The 22,194-nt window shown below is 51.9% G+C and overlaps 1 protein-coding gene and 2 long non-coding RNA genes across 3 annotated transcripts; 1 reads left to right on the top strand and 2 right to left on the bottom strand.

Annotated features, from left to right (window-relative positions):
- Positions 1 to 5,842: 5,842 nt before the first annotated feature.
- On the bottom strand, positions 5,843 to 7,209 carry LOC122895746. The gene is made up of 3 exons (XR_006382264.1): positions 7,030 to 7,209; positions 6,608 to 6,736; positions 5,843 to 6,348 (listed from the first exon to the last, which is right to left on the bottom strand). It is a non-coding gene; the product is annotated as an uncharacterized LOC122895746 (long non-coding RNA).
- A 114-nt stretch (positions 7,210 to 7,323) lies between these two features.
- On the top strand, positions 7,324 to 8,762 carry NUPR1 (nuclear protein 1, transcriptional regulator). The gene is made up of 3 exons (XM_044233408.1): positions 7,324 to 7,616; positions 7,989 to 8,129; positions 8,453 to 8,762. Exons 1-2 carry the CDS (start codon positions 7,502 to 7,504, stop codon positions 8,114 to 8,116), a joined length of 243 nt encoding a protein of 80 aa, XP_044089343.1. The 5' UTR covers positions 7,324 to 7,501; the 3' UTR covers positions 8,117 to 8,129; positions 8,453 to 8,762.
- Positions 8,763 to 9,581: 819 nt separating this feature from the next.
- Positions 9,582 to 11,004, bottom strand: LOC122895747. The gene is made up of 3 exons (XR_006382265.1): positions 10,959 to 11,004; positions 10,427 to 10,578; positions 9,582 to 9,646 (listed from the first exon to the last, which is right to left on the bottom strand). It is a non-coding gene; the product is annotated as an uncharacterized LOC122895747 (long non-coding RNA).
- Positions 11,005 to 22,194: the final 11,190 nt, after the last annotated feature.

Raw genomic sequence — 22,194 nt, 5'->3', positions numbered from 1 at the left:
GGCTCGATCCCAGGAACCCACGATCATGTCCTGAGCCGAAGGCAGACACTTCACCCACTGAGCCACCCAGGTGCCCCGTCCACCTGGTTATTTGAACAGACAACCGGACATTAAGGACCTCTGTGTATTTATTCTACCAGGAACATGCCAAACTGCCCAGCAGAGAAGGTGAGCCTGTGAACACAGAAGTGACAGCATCAGACATCAGACACCATGACCCCAGCGAGATATGGATTTGGGACTTGAAGAGACAGGACTCCTCACTGGAGGTAAATATCATCATTTTACAAAAGTGAACATTGTTATTATGTATGTCCTTTTTTTGTATGTCCGCATTTTTGACGACTCAGGCTATGTTTACAAAGTGAAAATGATTGGAGAGTATGTGGTAACATGAGCTGAACACACGGCTTATATGGCTGCTTGAGATTTTCTGAAATCCATTTGGTTCTGTTCTTCACGAGTGGAGCTGTGTGCTGCGTGCCCCGGTGTCCTGACGTCCCTCCTGAGTTCTGTGACGTGACCCAGTTGATATAAAAGTTTTAGCTTAACTCAAAGTCTATACTGTGCCTGGGTGACTGGGTGGCTCAGTTGGTGAAGTGTCTGCCTTCGGCTCAGGCTACAGTCTCGGGGTCCTGGGATGGAGTCCTGCATCGGGCTCCGCCGCGAGTCTGCCTCTCCCTCTCCGTCTGCCCACCCCATCCTGCTCATGCTCTCTGTCTCTCAAATCTTAAAAAGAAGAAGAAGAAGAAGTCTATACTAGGCCTCTAAAGAGACGATGTAAGTTACAGGGCTTGGAAAAATCTTATTGTCTGCGCTTGGGTAAGCGGGAGCCACGTACGCTTCCTTTTTTCTATGCCAGACGATCTGTGTGCTGAAACATCACGTACTTGGCAGTAGAACTAGAGAGACAGAGAGTATTTTAAAAATAACACCAAACTGGGGGTGTCTGGCTGGCTCAGTCAGAACAGCATGAGTCTTGATCTTGGCGTCGTGAGTTTGAGCCCCCACTGGGGGTAGAGATTACTTAAATCAATAAAACTGTTTTAAAAGGAATAATTGGGATGCCTGGGAAGCTCTTTCTCCCCGTCCACCCTGTTCATGCTGTCTGCCGCTGTCTCTCGCGAATAAATAGATGACATCTTTTAAAAAAAAAGTAAAAGGAGAAAGACTAATGAGGATTGTATATAATGTTTGCAACGTGATTTTTTTCATTCACCAATGTATTACGGACGACTTTCTCCTCACAGCGGGAGACACAGCTTATTCTGGTTAATGGCTACAGAGTATTTCACGGAAGGATCCTGATCATCTGATTACTTCTTGGTGGACGCTTAGGTTGTTTCCAGTTTTTCACTATTACAAGCAGGGTGGTATGGGGGGGTGGGGATGAGTGTTTAACATTACTAGTGTAGGGGCGCCTGGGGGGCACAGTTGGTTTAGTCGCTGCCTTCAGCTCAGGTCATGATCCCAGACTCATGGGATCGAGTCCCACATTGGGCTCCTTGCTCAGTGGGGGGTCCACTTCTCTCTCTGCCTCTCTGCCTGCTTGTGCTTTCTGTGACAAATAAATAAAAATTTTTTAAAAAGCCTTTTGTTTAAAAAAAAAGTTACTAGTATCACCAAACTGCCCATCAAAAGTCTGCATCCAGGGTCTCCTTGGGGGCTCAGTCGATTAAGCATCTGCCTTCTGTTCAGGTCTTGATCTCAGGGTCCTGGGATGGAGCCCCACATCAGGCTCCCTGCTCAGCCGGGAGCCTGCTTCTCTGTCTTTCTCTGCCTCTCCCTTTGCTTGTGTACTCTCTCTCTTCTCATGGGCTCTCTCTCCAAGGAATAAACAAAAATCTTTAAAAAAAAAAGATTGCATCTCTTTATATTCAAGGTGATTCTATCACATAGCCAGGGATAACTGCACGTCAGCTGCTGGGCTCGGGGCTTCTCTGGACTGCCGCTCTAGAGTCAATACAGACCCGTATTATTTCACTGCGTTTCGGCTTCTTGGGTCTCCTTGGTACACAGTGATGCCCCCAAGGCAGCACGATGACATACTCTGCATTTGAACCTGATCCTTTGAGCCAAAGATTTCTGCACATCCCCCAGGCTGTCCAGGCTTTCCTGACTTGGGTGGTTTAACTTGGGCAGGTGGGTTTATCTTGCTTTCTTTCCCAGGCCCACTTGTTCAGGCTTCATTGCCTCTAGGAAGCCTGCCCTGATTCTCTCCCCACCCCTGCACCCTCCCCACCCTCCCCACTCCCCACTGGGTTGGGTAGCCTTCTGAGAGCTCCCCAGCCCCCTGGGTTTAGTTCGGGCTGATCACGCTGGCTTGTAATAGGCATGCCTGTTGGGCAAGAGATTTCTTGGAGCATCGTGAAGGTACAACCACATGCAGAAAGAAAACAAACTTCCTTGTGGCTGATGACACATCCACACCTTTTCCCACTGACTCACCTTCTGGGCCCTGGAGGTCCGTACTATGTGTTCCCCAAAGTTTCCTCTCTCTTGGCCGCCCTCCCTCTGCCCTGCCCTGCCCAGGATCGAGACTTTCTTCTTCCATTAAGTGCAAGATCAAGGACAGGGGGATGTTCTCCGCTGGCTCCGGGGAGGATAGCCCTAGTGTCTCCACGTTCTTCCATGGCACTCGAGTTGGGCCTCTCAGTTCCCCCAGAGCAGAGGACCTGGAAGCTTTAAAACCCACCAATCTGGGGCGCCTGGGTGGCTTAGTGGGTTAAGCTGCTGCCTTCGGCTCAGGTCATGATCTCAGGGTCCGAAGATCGAGTCCCGCATCGGGCTCTCTGCTCAGCAGGGAGCCTGCTTCCTCCTCTCTCTCTCTGCCTGCCTCTCTGCCCACTTGTAATCTCTCTCTGTCAAATAAATAAATAAAATCTTTAAAAAAAAAAAAATCTTAAAAAAAAAAAAAACCACCAATCTTAAAATAGCTTCATGAATTCAACTGATCATTTATTGAGGCCTGACTGTGGGCCAGGCCTGGAGGGTTACAGTTAAGATGGACAAGATTCCTGCCCTTGTGAACGGTGATAATGGTCGCTTATTGGCCACGCCCTCTGTTCCAGGCACTGGGCGGAGCCTTCACAAGAACTGGCCCTTTTCATCCTCACAACAACCCCGGCTGGTAGGTATTATTATCAATCTCTTCATATAAATGAGGACACTGAGGCACAGAGAGGCTAAACCACTTGTCGGAGGGCAAGGACCGGCTTTGGACCCAGGCTGTCTGGACGCACAGTCTCGTCCTTTCACCACTAACGAAACCAAACCAGGACGGCATTCTGTTTTTTTGTTTGTTTTTTAAGATTTTATTTATTTATTTGACAGAGAGAGATCACAAGTGGGCAGAGAGGCAGGCAGAGAGAGAGGGGGAAGCAGGCTCCTCGCTGAGCAGAGAGCCCGATGTGGGGCTCGATCCCAGGACCCTGAGATCATGACCTGAGCCGAAGGCAGAGGCTTAATCTATGGAGCCACCCAGGCGCCCCAGGACTGCCTTCTTGGGGGTCCAACTCATGGAGAAGTAAACAAAAAATTAGAGCTGACTGACTGCACAATATGGAGAAAGTGTAATAAAATGAGGGTAATTTGGGGGTGCACAGGGGCTCAGTCATTAAGCGTCTGCCTTTGGCTCAACTCTTGATCTTGGGGTCCTGGGATCGAGCCCCACATCAGGCTCCTTGCTCAGCAGAGAGTCTGCTTCTCCCTCTGCCTCTGCTGTTCCCCCTGCTTGTGCTTACTCTCTCTCTGTCAAATAGATAAATAAAATCTTTTTTTAAAAAATTAGGGTAATGGGGTAAAAATGGGGCATTCTTAGCACCCAGCCTGGTCCAAAGTAGGGGGAGGGAGGGCAGGAAGAAAGAATTCCTGACAAGCGCTTGACACACACACAGTTGCCAAACCTTTGCCAGTGTTTGGCCGGCTGTGCTGACTTAGAACCAGGCTGGAACTGGGGTCAGGGAGACCTCAGTGGTGGGAAGAATCCTTCACCACTCACCAGCCTTGTGACCTTGAGCAAATCTCTCTGAGCTTCAGTTTCCCTTCTTTGAAGATCGCTGGAAAAAGCAGTCCACACCGTGCTGGCTCGGGACCAAGCCCTCCCCACCCCCACCAGCGGGGCTCTCTCCATCTCCCCTTTCCCGATGAGCAGACGGAAAGTCAGAAGTGAGCCCAAGATCTCGCGGCTAGTAATGGGGAATTTGTGGGGGTGTTCTTGGTAGTCACAGTGACAGGCAGGCAGGCTGAGCCGGACAGTCACATGCAGAATTATACCACATCCTGCAGGCATTTGAGTGTCTCGCTACACAGTCAAGAAGCCAAAACACTGATCTGCAATGACCTGAGCCTAGAACCTACCCCACCCCAGGTAGCGGTGAAGCCCACCACCTTTTCTTTTTCTTAAAGATTTTATTTATTTATTTGACAGACAGAGATCACAAGTAGGCAGAGAGAGAGGAAGGGAAGCAGGCTCCCCACTGAGCAGAGAGCCGGATGTGGGGCTCCATCCCAGGACCCTGGGATCATGACCCGAGCCAAAGGCAGAGACTTAACCCACTGAGCCACCCAGGCATCCCAGATATGGGGTTCTTACACCGCCTTGTAAGAACCCCATATCTTGGGTGCCTGGGGGCTCAGTCAGTGAAGTGTCTGCCTTTGGTTCAGGTCATGATCCTGGGTCCTGGGATCAAGCCCCATGTCGGGCTCCCTGCTCAGCTGGGAGCTTGCTTCCTCCTCTCCCTCTGCCCCTCCCCAATGCTCGTACTCTCTCTCAAATAAATAAATAAAATCTTTAAAAAAAAAAAAAAAAGAACCCATACCTCCTTGTGGTTTCCACCTTCATTTGTCTGGGTGTGTTATCTTTGCTTAAGATTACTTTGCTCTTTCTCTTGCCGTGGAGTGTGTTATTATTAGTGGGGAGGAAAACTTCTCCTCCTAGCCTTCAGTATCTTCCAGCTGGACCAAGAATTAAATTGAGGGGCACCTGGGTGGCTCAGTGGGTTAAAGCCTCTACCGTCGGCTCAGGTCATGATCCCAGGGTCCTGGGATCAAGCCCCGCATCGGGCTCTCTGCTCAGCGGGGAACTTGCTACCCCCACCCCCGCCACCTACTTGTGATCTCTGTCTGTCGGGTAAATGAGTGAAATCTTTAAAAAAAAAAAAAAAAGAATTAAATTGACATGAGACAGATTAACAACCCAGAAAAGCAAAGTTTTATTTTGTGTGTCATGAAATTAAGACCTCAGGAAATGACTGAGGCAGGTAGTTTTATCTTTTTAGACAAAGAGACTATAAAACTGAGAGGAATTGAAAGGACATAGAAAACTTTGTAAATTAGTAAAAAAGAAAGAAAGAAAGAATGTCTCTTTACCTCCTGGTCCAGGGAGTGGACCTTTTACCTGGGAGATTTACATCCTGCTTTCTGGGGTTCAGAGGAGAGTCTGAGAGCTCTCCTCACACTGGCTATCTGTTCGGTAACTTTTATTTAAAATAACCAATATGCGGGCGCCTGGGTGGCTCAGTGGTTAAGCCTCTGCCTTCGGCTCAGGTCATGATCTCAGGGTCCTGGGATCGAGTCCTGCATCGGGCTCTCTGCTCAGCAGGGAAGCCTGCTCCCCCTCTCTCTCTGCCTGCCTCTCTGCCTACTTGTGATCTCTGTCAAATAAATAAATAAAATCTTTAAAAAAATAAATAAATAAAATAAAATAACCAACATGCAAAAGCGGCACATTTGGGGGCGGCCTTCCCCAGGGCCCTTACGTAATTATCCCAAACTGTGTTTTATTCAAGTGACCTCACTTTCATTTCCTGGATATTCAAGAATTCACAAAATCAACCAAACCTGAAAAACAAAAACTAAATTTAATTCTGGCTCAGGTCAGGGAGAAACGCAAGCAGAAGTACCTCTTCTTGTGAAGTAAAGGACGGGACTGGGGTATTACAGGGTTTGGGGTGGGGGAGGTGGAATTAGGTGACACTGAGAGGAAACAGTATTTGAATGGACTCACAGAGAAGTGGGAGGGGAGCAGAGAAGGGCCACCCCCTTGGCCTTGCCCCTGCCTGTCCTCGTGTACTGGAGACCACTGAGGTTAAAAAAAGTAAAAAAGGTGGAAGGTTGTACCCGCCTCCTTTCCTGCCCGGGACCGTGGCAGCTGACCCGTATACCTCAGTGAGAACATGAGTGGGCAGGGAGTGGCCTCTCTGGGTCAGCTCGGCAGATCCCTCCAGGCGACGGTGGAAAATACCAGTTTCATGCGTTTCTTCTCCGAATCCCTTTCCTTAATTCATATGAAATAGGTCCAAACACCTGTGGGCTTCATAATGTCTTCTACCCCAGTATATCCACCTTCTGAAAGACATTATTTCACTATAAATCGACTTCCTGGGGTGCCTGGGTAGCTCGGTTAGTTATGTGCCTGCCTTCGGCTCAGCTCATGATCTTGGGGTCCTGGGATCGAGTCCCCTCCACCACTACCACACCGGGCTCCCTGCTCAGTGGGGAGTCTGCTTCTCCCCCTACCCTCCCCCTTGCTCATGCTCTCTCAAATGAATAAATAAATCTTTAAAAGAAAAATTTTTTAAGAATTGATTTCCAATTTTACCTTTACCTTCTAGGGAGGGCAGGATTGAGCTGTTTGGAAAGTCTGCGGATAACTCCTGCATTGCAGTGTACATGGTACCAGGCACCTTGGCAAGGGCCCTTCCCTGCGGACTCTCGCTCGATGCTCTCGCCAACTCTGGGAGGTCAACGAAGCTATCATCGTCCTCGATTTTACAGTAGAGAAAACCAGGGCACAGAGAGGGAAGGTGGCATATCTGGGGTCACCCAGGAAGTAGCAGATGAAAGGATTGAGCCCAGGGCCGCTGGCTCCAGAATCCGTACTCTTAACCACTCTGCTAGGCTCCCTCTCGGGTGAGGGAAACTCCCTAGGGACCCACTCCCCCCGGCAGCTCGGGATATTAAGGGGGCTTTCCAGAAGTTTCCTATCGAAAAGGGGTGTTGGGTGCGTTAGGGGTGAGAACCACTGACCTAGTTTGGGGTGTGTTCTTCTCTCCACCGTCTGCCCCCTGGATGTCTGAGCCAGAACTGGGTGGGGGTCAGCTGTGTGGCAGGGGCAGGGGACTGAGCGGACGGGGTCGGCCAGGTGAGGCCCTCGGATCCCCACTGGCCATGATCCCAAGGACTGTTTATGCTCACACTCTGCCTCTTTCCTCCTCCTCCCTCAGGGGCGGGGATCTCCTCTGTGGAAAAATACCCAGCTGGGCGAGCCCCAGTCCGAGGGAGGAGATGAGGCCAAGGGGCTGGGACTCTTTCCCCCTCGTGATTGCTGTTGACTGGGTCAGGTTCTGGGAAAGGGCCAGATTGCATCAGACAGAGCCTGAAGAGGACACGTGGCCTTTTAAGTCGGGCTGCTGACCGGGGACGTGTGGAGAAACCAGACACAAACAGAGCTTTCGAAGCCGACAGAGAGAGAGACAGACAACGAGAGAGAGAGTCCAGAATGAAGGCCAGTTTCCCCAGAGCAGCCAGCCCGGACCAACAGCCCGGAGGCCCCGAGGACGGAGACACCAGCCTGGATGAGTACGAGCTCTACGGCCTGGCTCATTCCTACCTGGGTAAGGTCTGGCCCCATCACCTTCCTGCTCCCTCCACACCCCCAACTAGGATTCCTCCTTGGCCTTCTCCCCACCCTCCAATCCATTCTCTACCCTGTTCCCTTGACCCTTCCAGTCATTCCTTTCCAACCCCTCTTCCACCGAGGGCTGTCCTGTTCAGCCCTGGGACCTCACGCACCCCTAGAATATGGGAGCAACCAGAGACCATCGGGGGCCCCTCACTCCACGTTGGGGGCACCGGGGATCCTGACTGCCCCAAAGCTATGTGGCCGCCGCTCCCCAGTCTCCCGACTCCCACCCGGCACTCCCGGCACCCCTCTGCCTCTCCCAGGCCTCTGTCCACCTCACCCCAGCCTCTTGCCCGGTTCCCAGGAGCGGGAGGCCGGAAAGGTCGCACCAAGAGAGAAGCTGCCGCCAACACCAACCGCCCCAGCCCTGAGAGGAAGCTGGTGACCAAGCTCCAGAATACGGAGAGGAAAAGACGAGGGGCACGGTCCTGAGACGGAGCTGGAAGTAAGGAGTCAGGGGACCCAGAGGGCCCTCTGCCTGGGAAGGGCATTTCTGAATGTGTGTGGTCGTGGGGAAGAAGGGATCCAGGGACTCTGGTCTCAACTCAGAATAAAACAAGACACACATTCAACTCCGAGTGTCCTAGGGACCAGAGCAAAAGGGGAAACGCAGAATCTTTCCAATTGGAGGGAAATCTGGCGAACGGGGAGAGAAACAGAGTCCCAGGGAGGGGAGGGTCCTTCTCTGGAGACACAGAGCAAGTGACCAGGAGAGGCAGGGTGGGAACAACCCAGGATGAGAACGGTCCCTCTCTTCCCTTGCCCTAGGTGAGGCCAGAGCACACAGCGATGGAGACAGGACCACGGAGAATCGGAACATCGGAGAATTGGCATCTGGGGTGGGGCCCAGGCCTGCTTGCCCCCCACCCTCCCCACCCCCGGACTTACCCTACCTGACTGAGGCTCCGAGGGGCCACCAAGGAAGTGCCTCCAGTCCCAGCAAAAGGACAAGATAGGGAGCAAGAGGCAGGGAATGGAGGGGCAGTCGCCAAAAAAAAAAAAAGTCCCTGAAAAAGAAAGACAGTGAAGAAACCGGACTCCCGAAGGGTGGGAAGGACAATAAAGAAAGTACAGCCCAGCTTGTGTGGCGTCTGTCCCCCTCGGCCCAGTGTCGCGCGTCTGCTTGCGGCCCGGCAGCATTTGCTCGAACCAATGAGAACCGGTTTTGTCAGTGTCTGTATTTGTTCGTGCGCTTGGGACAGTGTGTCCCCCGGTTCGGTTCGCCCGGATGGGTAGAGGCCAGTGTGTTTCCTTTTGTTTTATTTTGGTACCCAATGTTCTGGCCAATGTGTCTCCATGATTTCTTACGAAATGCAAGAAAAATTCCCGTTTCTTTGTGATGCTGCCTGGGAAACAAGCCTCCTCCCCAGCTCCTGTCAGGTCTCGAATAAGCAGTCTTATTGATCCTGCGTGTCGCTTTCATGAAAAATCACCTTTGGCGGGGCAGGGGGGCAGCAGGGCGCGCCCAGGTGGCTCAGTCAGTCAAGCTTCCAGCTCTGGATCCCGGCTCAGGTCTCCCTCTCAGAGTGGTGAGTTCAAGTCCCGCACTGGGGCCACACCCCGCGTGGAGCCGACGTACAAAGAAAATACAATTAAAATGATAGAAAAGCCACTTTTTGAAATGAGTGATATCCGTTGGTGCCACCTGCAAAATGGAGAAAATGAAGATTTAAAACATTACGGGATTTGCCCCAGATTACTGAGGGCGCAGATTCAAGGATTCTCACGGTCCTCATATAGGGGGCGAGTCCCTCTGCCGAGGGGGCTGTCAGGGCAGGGCTCTGGGAGGTCAGCTGGGGGAGGAAGAACCTTACCTCCTGGGCATGATCAGTTTGAGAAGAACACGGGGTGAGTAAGAGGATCTGTTGACGGAGATTCGTGTTTGGGCTGTGGTCATGGAGACTCAAAATGGGATAGAAAGTTCTCTGTCGCGTAACAGCTCCAAGGGTCAGTTCTCTTGGGCTAAAATGACAATTCACCATGTAGGATTCCAGCTACATTTATCTCATCGTTCTGCCACCCCCAAAACATGGCTCTCCAGGCACTTGGGTGGCTCAGTCCATTGATCATCGGACGCTTGGCTTCAGCTCAGGCTGTGATCTCAGGGTCGTGAGATCGAGCCCTGCGTCAGGCTATATCACTCAGCAAGGCGTCTGCTTGAGATTCTTTCTCCCTCTCCCCCCCGCCTCTCTCAAAGACACAAATACGTCTTTTAAAAAAACAACAACAACGTAGCTTCCACTTTGGGGTCCAAACCAGCTGCTTCAGTACCTGCCATGTGTATCTCAACCCGTGGAAAGGGAGTGGGGAAGGGGCTAGTGGACGCCACACGGATTCATCGTTAAGGCCATGACCCAAGTAGAATCCATGACATCCGGTCAGAATTTAATGACATGGCCACCCCTAACGAGGCTGGGAAACATGGTATTTAGGTGCTTAGTCACGTGTTGGCCAAAACTGGGGACTACTGGAAAAAACTAGCAAGAAACATTTTCCACAGGCAGAATCAACAGGAGGAGGGAGAAAACCCCTAGGCCCCCGGCAAAGCATTTTTCCTTTTCTCCTGCTCTTCCTCGTAAGCCCCAAAACTTGCAAAACTTGGAGCCACTTGTTCTTAGGGACTTAGGACTACAAGCCCAGGAATGGGGCTGCTGTTGGAGAGGGAGCAGGTGCACAGCCTGCCAAGACCAGCTTGAACCTCTGGCCATCTCGGTCCATCCTCCTCCCCCGAGTCAAACCTACCAAGAGTCACAGGATCTCCGGCTGGGTAGAATATTAGAGCACATCTTGTCCAATCCCATTGCTCTCCATTCCCGGGTTGCCTCTGTTCTCTTGAATACCTCTGCGGACAGGGAACTCGCTGCCTAGAGTTGCCTGATTCCTTCTCAGAGCACCTTGTTAATAGGGGGTGGGTGCTCATTCAGTTAAGTGTCTGACTTTGGCTCAGGTCAGGATCCCAAGGCCCTGGGATTGAGCCCCCCCACCCCCACTCGGAGCCTGGCGGGCTCCCTGCTCAGCAGGGAGTCTGTTTCTCTTTTTCCCTCTGCCCCTCCCCTTCCCCAGCTTGGGGGCTCTCTTGCTCTCTCTCTCTCATAAATAAGTAAAATCTTTTTAAAACATGTGGACTGAAATCTGACTCTCCCACCTGACCCTGAACAAGCTTCTGCTCTTCTGGACCTTTCTGTCTGACACGCCCTCCATCCCACCCACCCTGCAAGGCTCAGCTCTTCCAAGTCTTCCAGCACCAGCCCCGGGCCTCCACCTGCCCCCTCACCTCCTCGCAGCCAGACACTTGCCCTGGAATCACACACACAGCAAACCCGTGCCCAGGCCCTTAGGAGCATTTGGCCTAAAGCTCCTTCAGACGTCCCCTTGAGCCCCTCTTTCCATGGCAGATTATTTATTCATTTAGTTAATGGTTATCAGATGCCTTTTATGTGACCAGGGCCTTGTTGAAGGCATGGACAGCAAAGAGAAACAAATGGGACCCTGGTATGGTTGGAACCAGGCCTTAGGGCCAGTGTCTGCTCTTGAACTCAGCAGATAGATGGGAGGAGCAGCTCTGGGCAGTGGGCTCTCATCCCAGCCCAGATCTCTTGGGTCGGCTTCAGAAGATCACGGCCACAGCTCCCAAGTATTGGGCTATGACTCTGTGTCCAGTGCTTTATAGGCATTGCCCCATTTAATCCTTCCAATAACACAGAGGCAGACTCTTACTGACCCTATTTTAGAGACCAGAAAACGGAGGTTCAGAGAAGTTGAGTAATTGGCCCAAAGTCACACAGCCACAGCCTGCAGTGGGATTTTGAACTTAGGTCTGTCTAATTTTTGAAGCCTGAAGCCTGGGTCTCTCCATTTTTACTTTATACCTGAGAATAACCATGTATGGTTGTGGAATCCTAGATGTTAACTTAGGTTAACTACTCCTTCTGAGCCTCAACAGATACTTTAAAGGAGAAAACAAAGGCCGAGTCTCTAGCTGAACCCGGCCACTCCCTGTCCTTCCACACTTTGCCAGAAGGCCCTGCGTGCTCTCACTCTGGGCCTCTGATTGGCCTTCCCTGGCCTCGCCCTTCCAGGGCACAGTCTCTGCCTCCAGGGCCTTTAAGAGGCTGTTCCGGAACCAGGTAATTCTTAGAATTACTGAACGTTCAGATCTGAAAGGCTCATGGGAGTTACAGCCCCATTCTCTACCCTTTGCAGAAGGGCCCGGTGGGGCAGGAATGGGGGGAGGTAGGGGGCGGCATAGAGTGGCGGAAGCTCACAGGAAGACTGGGGACCCAAGCGGGACAACAGCCTGCTGGTCTCTTCTGTTCCTCCCACTCTCCTAGCCCCTTTCTTTTTGATCCCTTCATTGCATGGAATGTCCATCTCCCTGGTTTCTAGGGTTCCTCCTGAGAACAGAGGGACGGCTGACCTCTACTTCCCCTCAGGAGCTTGTGGATGCTTCCCCATCGGGTTCCCACAGTTCAAAGAATTCCCGGCTCCTTGCCGAGAATTAGGACACACTCTCCATGGGGCTCTTCATTGGCTTCGCAGACATCTAGTCCCCTTCCGCCCACTCAGCTCTCAGATGTGTCCTTTTTTTCATTTCAGAATCACCCCATGGTTGATCTTTAACTGGCGATCCTTAAAGGTGACGCTAATAATAGGAACAGTGAGGGCTACATCTGCCGGAGGGTTTTCCCGGCCGCACCTCAGCCAGCACCTTTGTGATTTCTGCCCGATGTGCTTTTAGGCTATACCATTGTTCACTTAGGACCTTTCAAATGACCTCCTTTCCTTTTTCACTCAAATATATTTTAAAGGGAGTCTAGGGGCGCGTGGGTGGCTCAGTTGGTTAAGTGTTCCGACTCTTCATCTCAGCTCAGGGGTCGATTTCAGGGTCCTGAGTTCAAGCCCCGCATTGGGCTCCATGCTGGGCAGGAAGCCTACGTAAAGAGAAAGAGAGAGAGAGAGACTGCGTAACCATCGAAAATGGAAAACCATAACCACTTGCCATAACTAGAAGGTTATAAAAAGAAACACCTATCTATAACTTTTCTCAGGCCACCTGTGCGTGCTGCCAATGACCTTGTGGGCTGAGTCAAGGAACGGGGTGGGGGAGGTGGTCACCCTTGGAGAAACATAGATGTTTACTAGCCAGCCAGTCTGCCACGCGCTTTGCATACACGGGAGGAGGCCTCATTGTCATCACTTGGTTACAGATGAGTTAGAGGAGACCGGAATGCCTGGCTTCCCCTCCTAGAGATCCTGATTTCAAAGGTCTGAGATAGAGCCTGGGCATTGGATGGGTGTTGGGAGTTTGGAGAGTGATTCTAATGAGCAGGGACGTTTGTCTTGGGTTGCATATACCGAGCACGGGTACGGTAAGTGCTCCCAACCCCTGTGCTCTCCTTACCGCGTGGCTTTGCCACCTTCCCATCAAATGGGGGACATGGACTGTGTTCCTTTGGAACACGGAGGACCTTCAGGAGCCCCTGGCCTGATCGAGGCAGGCAGAAGTCATACTATCCCCCCCACTTTTTTTTAAAAGATTTTATTTATTTATTTGACAGACAGAGATCACAGGTAGGCAGAGAAGCAGGCAGAGAGAGAGGGGGAAGCAGGCTCCCCGCTGAGCAGAGAGCCCGATGCGGGGCTCGATCCCAGAACCCTGGGATCATGACCTGAGCCGAAGGCAGAGGCTTTAACCCTCTGAGCCACCCAGGCACTCCCCCCTTTTTAAAAGATTTTATTTATTTATTTGTCAGAGAGAGAGCACAAGCAGGGGGAGAGGCAGGCAGAGAGAGAAGCAGGCTCCCTGCTGAGCAAGGAGCCTGATGCGGGACTCATCCCAGGACCCTTGGATCCTGACCTGAGCTGAAAGCAGATGCTTTTTTTTTTTTTTAAAGATTTTATTTATTTATTTGACAGAGAGAAACCACAAGTAGGCAGAGAGGCAGGCAGAGAGAGAGAGGGAGGCAGGCTCCCCGCTGAGCGGAGAGCCTGATGCGGGACTCGATCCCAGGACCCTGAGATCATGACCTGAGCCAAAGGCAGCGGCTTAACCCACTGAGCCACCCAGGCGCCCTGAAAGCAGATGCTTAACCAACTGAGCCACCCAGGTGTCCCGACGTTGTGGTATCCTAACACATCATGACGTCAGGCACTTCTACTGGAGTCCAGTCATCCTGCTGCGAGAAAGTCCAAAACAACACACGTGGAGAGACGGCGTGGCAAGCTCAGCCTCGTGCTGGTCTTCCAGCCCGCGGAAGCTCCAGCTGAGAGCCAAGTATGCGAGAGAAGGGAGCCTGCAGAGGGTTCCCGCTCCCACTGTAGGGTCACCTCCAGCTAGAGTCTTCCCAGAGGAGACTTGACATATTGGGGACCAGAGACAAGCCCCCTTCAATTGCCCACCGACAGACTTAGAGCATAAGAGAGCGGTCATTTCACAGCATTATGCTCGGGGACGGTTGGTTGCACAGTCACAGCAACCAGAACGGCCTGATGGTCCCCCAGACCTAGGTCCGGATCCTGTGTGCGGACTTGGCTGTGACCTGAGACAAGTTATTATTGAGTCTGTATCTTAACCTCCACACCTGGGAACAGGAGATGAAGAGGACGCCCAGCTCCTGCTGTGGTTTGGAGAACTCAAGGATATGGAGTTTTTTCAAGCACTTAGCAGGGTACCCGTCCCGGAACAAGAACTTGAGGAAACAGGGGCACCTGGGTGGCTCAGTGGGTTAAAGCCTCTGCCTTCGGCTCAGGTCATGGTCTCAGGGTCCTAGCCCACATCGGGCTCTCTGCTTAGCGGGGAGCCTGCTTCCCCTTCTCCGCCTGCCTCTCGGCCTGCTTGTGATCTCTGTCTGTCAAAATAAATAAATAAATAAATATTAAAAAAAAACAAAACAACTTGAGGAAACAGCACAGTAGCAGACAGAATGGGCTCTGCACCCAGACTCTGTGGGGTTCCAGTCCCAGCCCTCTTATTGACCTTGGGCCAGTTACCTGACCTTTCTAGCCTCAGTTTCCCCACATGCGAAGCAGGAATGCCAGCACCATTCAGCACAGGGTGGGCTGCTGTGATTAAGTGAGCATTGCAAACTGCATGGGCAGCAGCATGTACATGATTAAAACAATGACACAAAACCAGGGCTCCGGCGCGCCAGAAATGTGATCGATCGTGTAAGCCGGTACTTCCTGCTCCTTTTCTGCCCGCAGCAGGTGTTTGATGGGGTGCGTTCATGGTGTTTTCTCTCCTTTCTCCAGGATTGCTCAGGGGCAGAGCCGGGAAGGGGCTCGCCATGCTCCTGGCCTCAGCATCCCCTCGTACGCCCGCACCGGCCAACGTGTCCCCTCTGCCGCCCCTCCTGTCCTTCCTATGCCATCTCTACCGCTCCATACCATCCACCCACACAGCCCTGCTCTTGCTGTGTCCTGGGCCACTTCCCACAGCCCCTGGGTCGCAGCCAGCGGCAGGGTTATGTCTGGGGCCTGTTCGCTGCTGCAGAAGGGGGCCCTTCCCCTCCCTTCCTCAGATCGCTCTCGCCGCAAGCTCAGAGCAGACGCGGCCTGGACTCCGTTCTAACTTCATCTTGTTGCCTTTTCAAGTCGCTCCCTTCCTTCCTGGGCTTGGGGAGTGCTTTGAAGTCTGCCCCACGCCCCCCTCCCTGTTCTCACAATCCTGCCCACGGTTCTCCTGTGCCTTTCCGTCTCCGGCCCCTGCCGAACCAAAAACGAAACTGTACCGACATCCCCCCACCGTAGCGATGACAGCCACCAGGCCCCGCTGATTTAGCAGGAATGGGACGAGCGTGAGAGGGAATACGGGGAAACCCCGCCCGGGTTTGAATATGAAAACTGGGAATGGATGGGAACCAGGCTTCCGGTCTTTGCACGGTGTACCAGCGCCGGATGATAACATGACCCTCGAAACTTCCATGGTATATACCAATCTGACTTCACATAAAACAAAGCGTGAAAATATTATTCAGCCTCAGCAATTATGATGATTATCCCACGGAATATTTGCCAGAGCTCCCTGAGGGAGGGCAAAGGGCTGGGTCACAGGTTCACTGCCGGTCACAGGCTGAGCTGGGAGTGGACCAGCTGTGCAGACAGCCGCGTCTGTTCACAGGGTTCTAGAGAACTCTGTGGCCGTCAGGAAGGCGGGAGTGGGGGTGAGGGGGCAGGGAGAAAGCAAAGAAGGGAGAACAACCCATTTGCATCGTCCCTGTGTGAGCAGCCAGCCCCAGACAGAGGACACCGCTCCCCTGGGGCCGGACAGAGCACGGCAGGTGTCTGTTAACTAGAAACCTTCCTTTTCTCTGTAAAAACAACGTGTTCTTTGCTTTTCTGATTGCAAAAGCAGTTAATGCCGAGGAATCAGAAGATAACCACCTACCTCTCGGTTCAGGCCTCTGGACTGACTGATCACATCCTCTTTCCCACTTCTTTTTGCTTACCCCCGACTTTTTCCCCCCTTCCAACTTTCATCTTACATCAGCTCTGTGCAACCTGATCCTGTTCTTTCCTTTCTGGAGAACTGGTTTGGAGAGTTGTTGTTGTTGTGTTTAAAGATTTTATTTATTTGACAGAGAGAGACACAGTGAGAGAGGGAAAGAACAGAAGCAGGGGGAGTGGGAGAGGGAGAAGCAGGCTTCCTGCCGAGCAGAGAGTCCGATGCAGGGCTCCGTCCCAGGACCATGGGATCATGACCTGAGCCGAAGGCAGAGGCTTAACCCACTGAGCCCCCCAGGCACCGCTGTTGTTTTAACTGTTTGAGGAATAATCATGTATTCATTTGACACATATTTATCGAGCTGGGGAATATTCTAGAAGCTATGAATACAGCAGAGCTTACATGCTAGTGGGGGCAGGTAAACCCTGATAAATGAGCGCCCAAACGCAGGAATTTCAGCAGGGCTTGTGCAGTTTAAAATGCCTTGGTTAGGGAAAGCTTCAGTGAGAAGGGAGGGACTTGAAGGAAGTTAGGGAGTGCTTTGTGCTGAAATTCCTCTTTATTTCCTTAAGAGCACACAGTACAGTACCATCGAATATACTATGTATTTCACTTATTAAATAGAGTCTGGGGTTCGGGGAGGTGACCGCCGGCAGCCAAGACAACACGGGCGAGAAGGGCTGGAGGCTCAGTGACCAGAGGCGGAGAGCAGGGGCCGGGGAGGGCAGCCGAAGAGTCTTCTCCTCTGCTTACGAGGATCCCTCCGTCCCTCTCCTCCTCCCTCAGGGGCTGCCGGACCTCCCCCTCACCCGCTTCTGTGCCAGCACGCACTGTCTCTCTCTCAAAAACGTTCATGAATGAGTGAGCGTGTCGGAGCTGGTCTGGCTTCACGCCGCCCCTTTTGCTGCACACATTTCTCCTCTCATCCCTGTCCGAACCCTATTCATGCCCAATAACCCTTTACACCTTGCCTCTGCTTTTCAGAGGTTTCCCTTCTCGGTCATCCAACCGATCTGACCCTCCCCGAAACCTCATCAGGCAAGGCTGGTCCTCACCCCCATTTTGCAGATAAGAAACTGAGGCTGAACAGGAACCTGGCTTGCTGGGTCTGGGGCAGAGACTCTCTCTCCGGTAGGAAGCTTCCTCCCCTCCCCCTCCGCATGTCTTTCTGCGCTGATGGCTGCACCCCGCCCCCCCACAAGTAAGAGGAGTCGGGGAGAGGCTGGGGACTATCCAGGCAGTCAGTCGAACTTTGCTGCTTCTACGTGAGTGGTCTGGGCCCGCTCTGCTTTCCTCCTCTGGCACCGGGTGGATGGATGGACCCAGTGGCTCAAACCAGAAAGGACAGCATCGAGGACAAGCTGGGCAAGAGGGTCCTTTGAGCGGGGCCGTCTACTCACAAGCTCACAAGCTCGATCACCTGGGGAGGAAAGAGTGAGCCAGGATGGGGGTCAAGGAGTGGAGAGAGGGGCATCTGACCCAGCTCTGACCTCTGAGCTCTACCCCAGCTTCCCCGCTGGATGCAAGGGCTGTGTCTTCACACTTTTGCTCCTGAGGACTTTCTGGGACTTACAGAAAGCTTGGAATGTATATTCCTACTCCTGGACAGGCCAGCAGGTCTGGACTCTGGGAGATCCCTGGTGGAGGAACAGGAGGAGCCTCCGGGGGCTGGGCGCCTTCCCAGGTCCTACACTCTGATTTGCCCCTCCCCTCTGCCCTCTCCAGGTGCCTCTGCTCCCTTCCGTCTGACTCGGGCTGCTCATCTGCTCCCCACAGTCTCTCTGGCAAGATCCCCAGTTCCAAGGAACATGGAAAGGCCCCCAGGTCGGGGTGGCAAGGTACGGTCCTCCCACTCTCTGTGAACGCAGGAGGGATCATCCTGTGTTAACACTGTTCGGACCCCTCCACGGTAGGCCTCCTGCTGTCTTTCGCTTCAGGGCAGAGTTTCTGTCCGCCCCCCCCAACCTTCTTCTTTCCGTTTTCATTCAGGAGAGGCAGTTAGTGCTGGAATGAGACGTACCTACCCATGGTCAAGGCTATAGTTGATTACACTGTCTTCTGTAACTGAAATTTGCTAAGACAGTGCCCTTTCAATATTCTCACCAAAAAAAAAAAAGTATATGAGATGATGGAATATATCCATTAACTCAAAGTGGGGGGGGTAACTTTCACAGTGTACACATGTATCAGACCATCACCTTATCATTTTATTTGTCAATTACACCTCCATAAACATGGGGGAGAAAACAGTGTGGCCTCTCACTTGAAGTTCTGGTTCAAATTTCAGTCCTGCTACCACTGTGTTATTAAGCTCAATTTCCTGGTCTGTAGAATGGATCATTTGGAGGAACACATGCGTGTGCGTGCGTGTGTGTGTGTGTGCGCATGCATGCAAACACATTTGAGCCATGTCTGGCTTAGAGAAAGGCTTTTAAACGCTATGCTACACCAGGCGGTATAGTATAAGTGGTTAAGAAAACCAGAGGTCCTGGGTTCAAATCCCAGAGCTGTCACTTACTAGCTAGGTAACCTTGGACACAAAGCCTTCATGGTCCTCAGTTTCCTTTTCATATAAGGAACGTGAATAATAATACCTACCAGACAGGGTTAGTGTGAAGATTACATGTGCCAGTAGTTAAAAAATGCCTGGTACAGGGGCACCTGGGTGGCTCAGTGGGTTAAGCCTCTGCCTTCAGCTCAGGTCATGATCTCAGGGTCCTGGGATTGAGCCCGACATAGGGCTCTCTGCTCAGCAGGGAGCCTGCTTCCCCCTCTCTCTCCGCCTGCCTCTCTGCCTACTTATGATCTCTCTCTCTCTCTGTGTCAAATAAATAAATAAAATATTTTAAAAAATGCCTGGTACATATAAGCATTTGGTAAAATGATATTATAATTTTGTAATTATAATATAATCTTATAAAATTATAATATAATTTTATAATTTATAATAATAATTTATAATTTATATAATATTTTTATAATTATTTTATATATTTTATAATTATAATACAATCTTATAAAATTATAATATAATTTTAACTTTTCCTTTCTGTGTAAGCTCCATGAAGGCAGAGCTTTCTGCCTGCCCCATTCACTGCTGAACTCCAGTGCCTAGAGCAAAGCCTGGGACATACTGGGTTGGCACTTAGGAAATATTGACCAAGCTTCTGCTTTGTTTTCACGTTATCCTTTCTACCTGAAATGCTCTCTCCAGTGGCTTCTGATAGAGTGCTCTTTCTACTACATGATATCTTCACCTTTATCATTTAAAAAAAAAATCTGGTTTGTGATTTTTTTTTTCGGACATTGGAAATCTATCATGAAGGCAGATCAAAGGTGGGGGGGGGACCCGTGCTACAAATGGCAGAAACACAGCTCCAAGTAGCTTCAGCAAAAAAAAGAAGATTGGCTCATGAAACTAAACACTTCAGGATGACTGCTTCAGGAATAGTTGGATCCAGGAGCCCAAAGTCAATCACAAGATTCTTGTGATTCTCGAGGTCTGGAGAAGACCCTAGGGCTCTGGGAAGGGCCCAGAATGTGTAGAAAAATGGACAAGCTAAGAGATGAACATTTGGATCTTAGGGCTACACACAGGGTCTTAGTGTAGTTGGGAATGGGATGGGAACGACCCGAGAGCCAAGGAGGGAAGAAGGCATTTGTGGAAAGGTGAGACCTGCTGGAGGGACGAGAAGCGAATTATCTGAGGAGCTGAGGGGGCCTGGGTGGCTCAGTGGTTAAGCGTCTGCCTTCAGCTTGGGTGATGATCCCAGGGTCCTGGGATCAAGCCCCACCTCGGGCTCCCTGCCCAGCAGGAAGCCTGCTTCTCCCTCTCCCCCTCCCCCTCCTTATGTTCCCTCTCTCGCTGTGTCTCTGTCAAATAAATAAATAAATGACATTTTAAAAATTATTTGAAGAGCTGAGGAAAGAGTGTTCTAAGCAGAAGGAAGAGTAGGTACAAAGGCCCTGACGTACAGCGTGGCTGGTGTGTTTGTGGGGCAGCCGGAAGCTGTGAGAGGGAATAAAGGAGGCCCGTGGGAAAGATCGTGAGGGCTTTGCAGCCATTGGGAGGGTTTTTGCTTTTGCTCAGAGTGACATGAGGAGCCACAGGCATCAGCGAACCCAGGACCAAAACCGAGGCAAGAGCAGGGAAATGCGGGTGGGCAGAAACATATATGCTATATATATTCTTTTGCATGAATCCGATATCGTATAAAAATAGAAGCAGTGATGGGACACCTGGGAGGCTCAGTCAGTTAAGCAACTGACTCTTGACATCAGGTCAGGTCACAATCTCAAGGTCGTGAGATCGAGCCCTGTGTTAGGTTCCGTGCTGGGATTGGAGCTTAAGATTCTCTTTCCTTCTCCCTGGACTCCCTGCCCACGCACATACACTCCCTCTCTAAAAAAAAATAAATGTAAATATAAGCCGTGAGTGTGTTCCTTTCCTGGGGAGTGAGCTGTCCACTCAGCTTGGGGCGTCACAGGCAGTGGGCCAGACCAGTGAGGGACATGGCGGCAAGGGGCGGCCAAGACCCCGTGGAGGCCACGAGGGGAGGGCCCGGGGAATGGTGTGGGGCCCGGGGTCAGCCTCAGCACTCAGGGCCTGCCCGCCTCCCTCAGACACCTGACAGGGCCTGTCCCGGGGCTCAGCCCAGGGTCTGTCTCCACCCTACAGAGGCTTGATGAGGCCGCGGCTGGCCCCTGGGGGGTGGGGTGCGGGCAGGGGGGCAGGCGTGAGTCCCATCACTGGTTCGCAGATTTGAGGCTGTCCTCATCCTGGCCCGGAGATTTCTGCTTCTGGCCTGAATTCTGTTCTGATGCGTGTTTCTGGGTCGGTCACTAGGTCCCCTCTGCCTGTGCCCCCACCACCTGACCCCCAACCATCCCTACTTCCTGAGGTAGCCTCTTCTGTTTCTTACTTTCCTCCTCCCACTCCTTCAGCCTTTGTCCATGGATGACAACCGTCCCTCGTCTTTGTTAACAACAACTAACATGTCTTTCCTCGTGAGTCTTACACTACTACCAATAGCTAAAACCTATAGTTTTACCATATGCCAGGCCCTGTTCCACTCGCTTTATAAATAATAGCTCGTTGAATCTTCTAGAGTATCTTTCGAGTTTGTATTATTTTCCCCACGTTATTGATGACAGAGCAGGCACAGAGAGGTTAGTTACTTCACCTAAGATCACACAGCTACTCCGTGGCAGCCATTTATGTGCGTAATCTTCACGGCATCCTATCCACCTGGTGGAAGCAGCCACCCCACTCCGGAGATGAGGCAGGAATGGGGAGATTTCAGGCCTCGACCAAAGCAAGTGTTGGCACCATGAAAGCCAAGGTCTGTCTCCCTCCCCAGTGGGGCCCTGACCCATGAGGCCCTATGCTGTCCCAAGTTCACCTTCACGTCTGAGCTGAGAGCTGGGCAGGGTTGGGATGATGAGCCTCATCTTGTGGACGAGGAAACTGAAGCACAGAACGTCTGGGCCTCTCTCTCAAGAGGGCACATACACTTGGGGAAGGGCCGGTGTCTCCATGCTGGTGTTTTTCCTCGGCAGCCCTGCCTCCTGGGCTTCAAATTCTTCCTTCCTCGACAATGCAGACAGCCCATCCTCTCCTAACACAGTACACTCAGCGATAAACATCTCATCAGTATTTAGCAACCCCCCTGCCCCCCACCCCCATAGCCCTTTCTCTCAGACCCTCCCAAGGTAATCCCAAAAGAGACTCCCCATTTAGAGGCAGGGCCCCAGGTCTGGGGGAGGGGGCGTGGTGAATGCACTGAAGCAGAATGAATCCTGTAGACCCTCGGGGTGTGGGTGGGGTGCGGTGCCCAGGATGGGGGCCAGGTGCTGTGCCTCGGGGCTTGGGGTGGGTCTACCACCCATGCTTGGGAGACTCAGAGGTGTGGCCCCAGATCCAGCCTGGCCTCACCTACCCCCAGCCTTCCTGCCTGCACCTTCGTTTCATGGAAGGGTTAGTTCCAAGCCTTGGAGCTGACATCAGAGGACCCAGGGATTCCCCTCACCAGCCCAAGCTGAAAGCAGGGGACTTGAATTCCAGTCT

This window comes from Neovison vison, chromosome 14 (assembly GCF_020171115.1).
Source record: "Neovison vison isolate M4711 chromosome 14, ASM_NN_V1, whole genome shotgun sequence".
Classification (NCBI taxonomy): domain Eukaryota; kingdom Metazoa; phylum Chordata; class Mammalia; order Carnivora; family Mustelidae; genus Neogale; species Neogale vison.
Note: the sequence above shows the minus strand (reverse complement) of the source record. Positions and strands in the feature narration are given on the sequence as shown.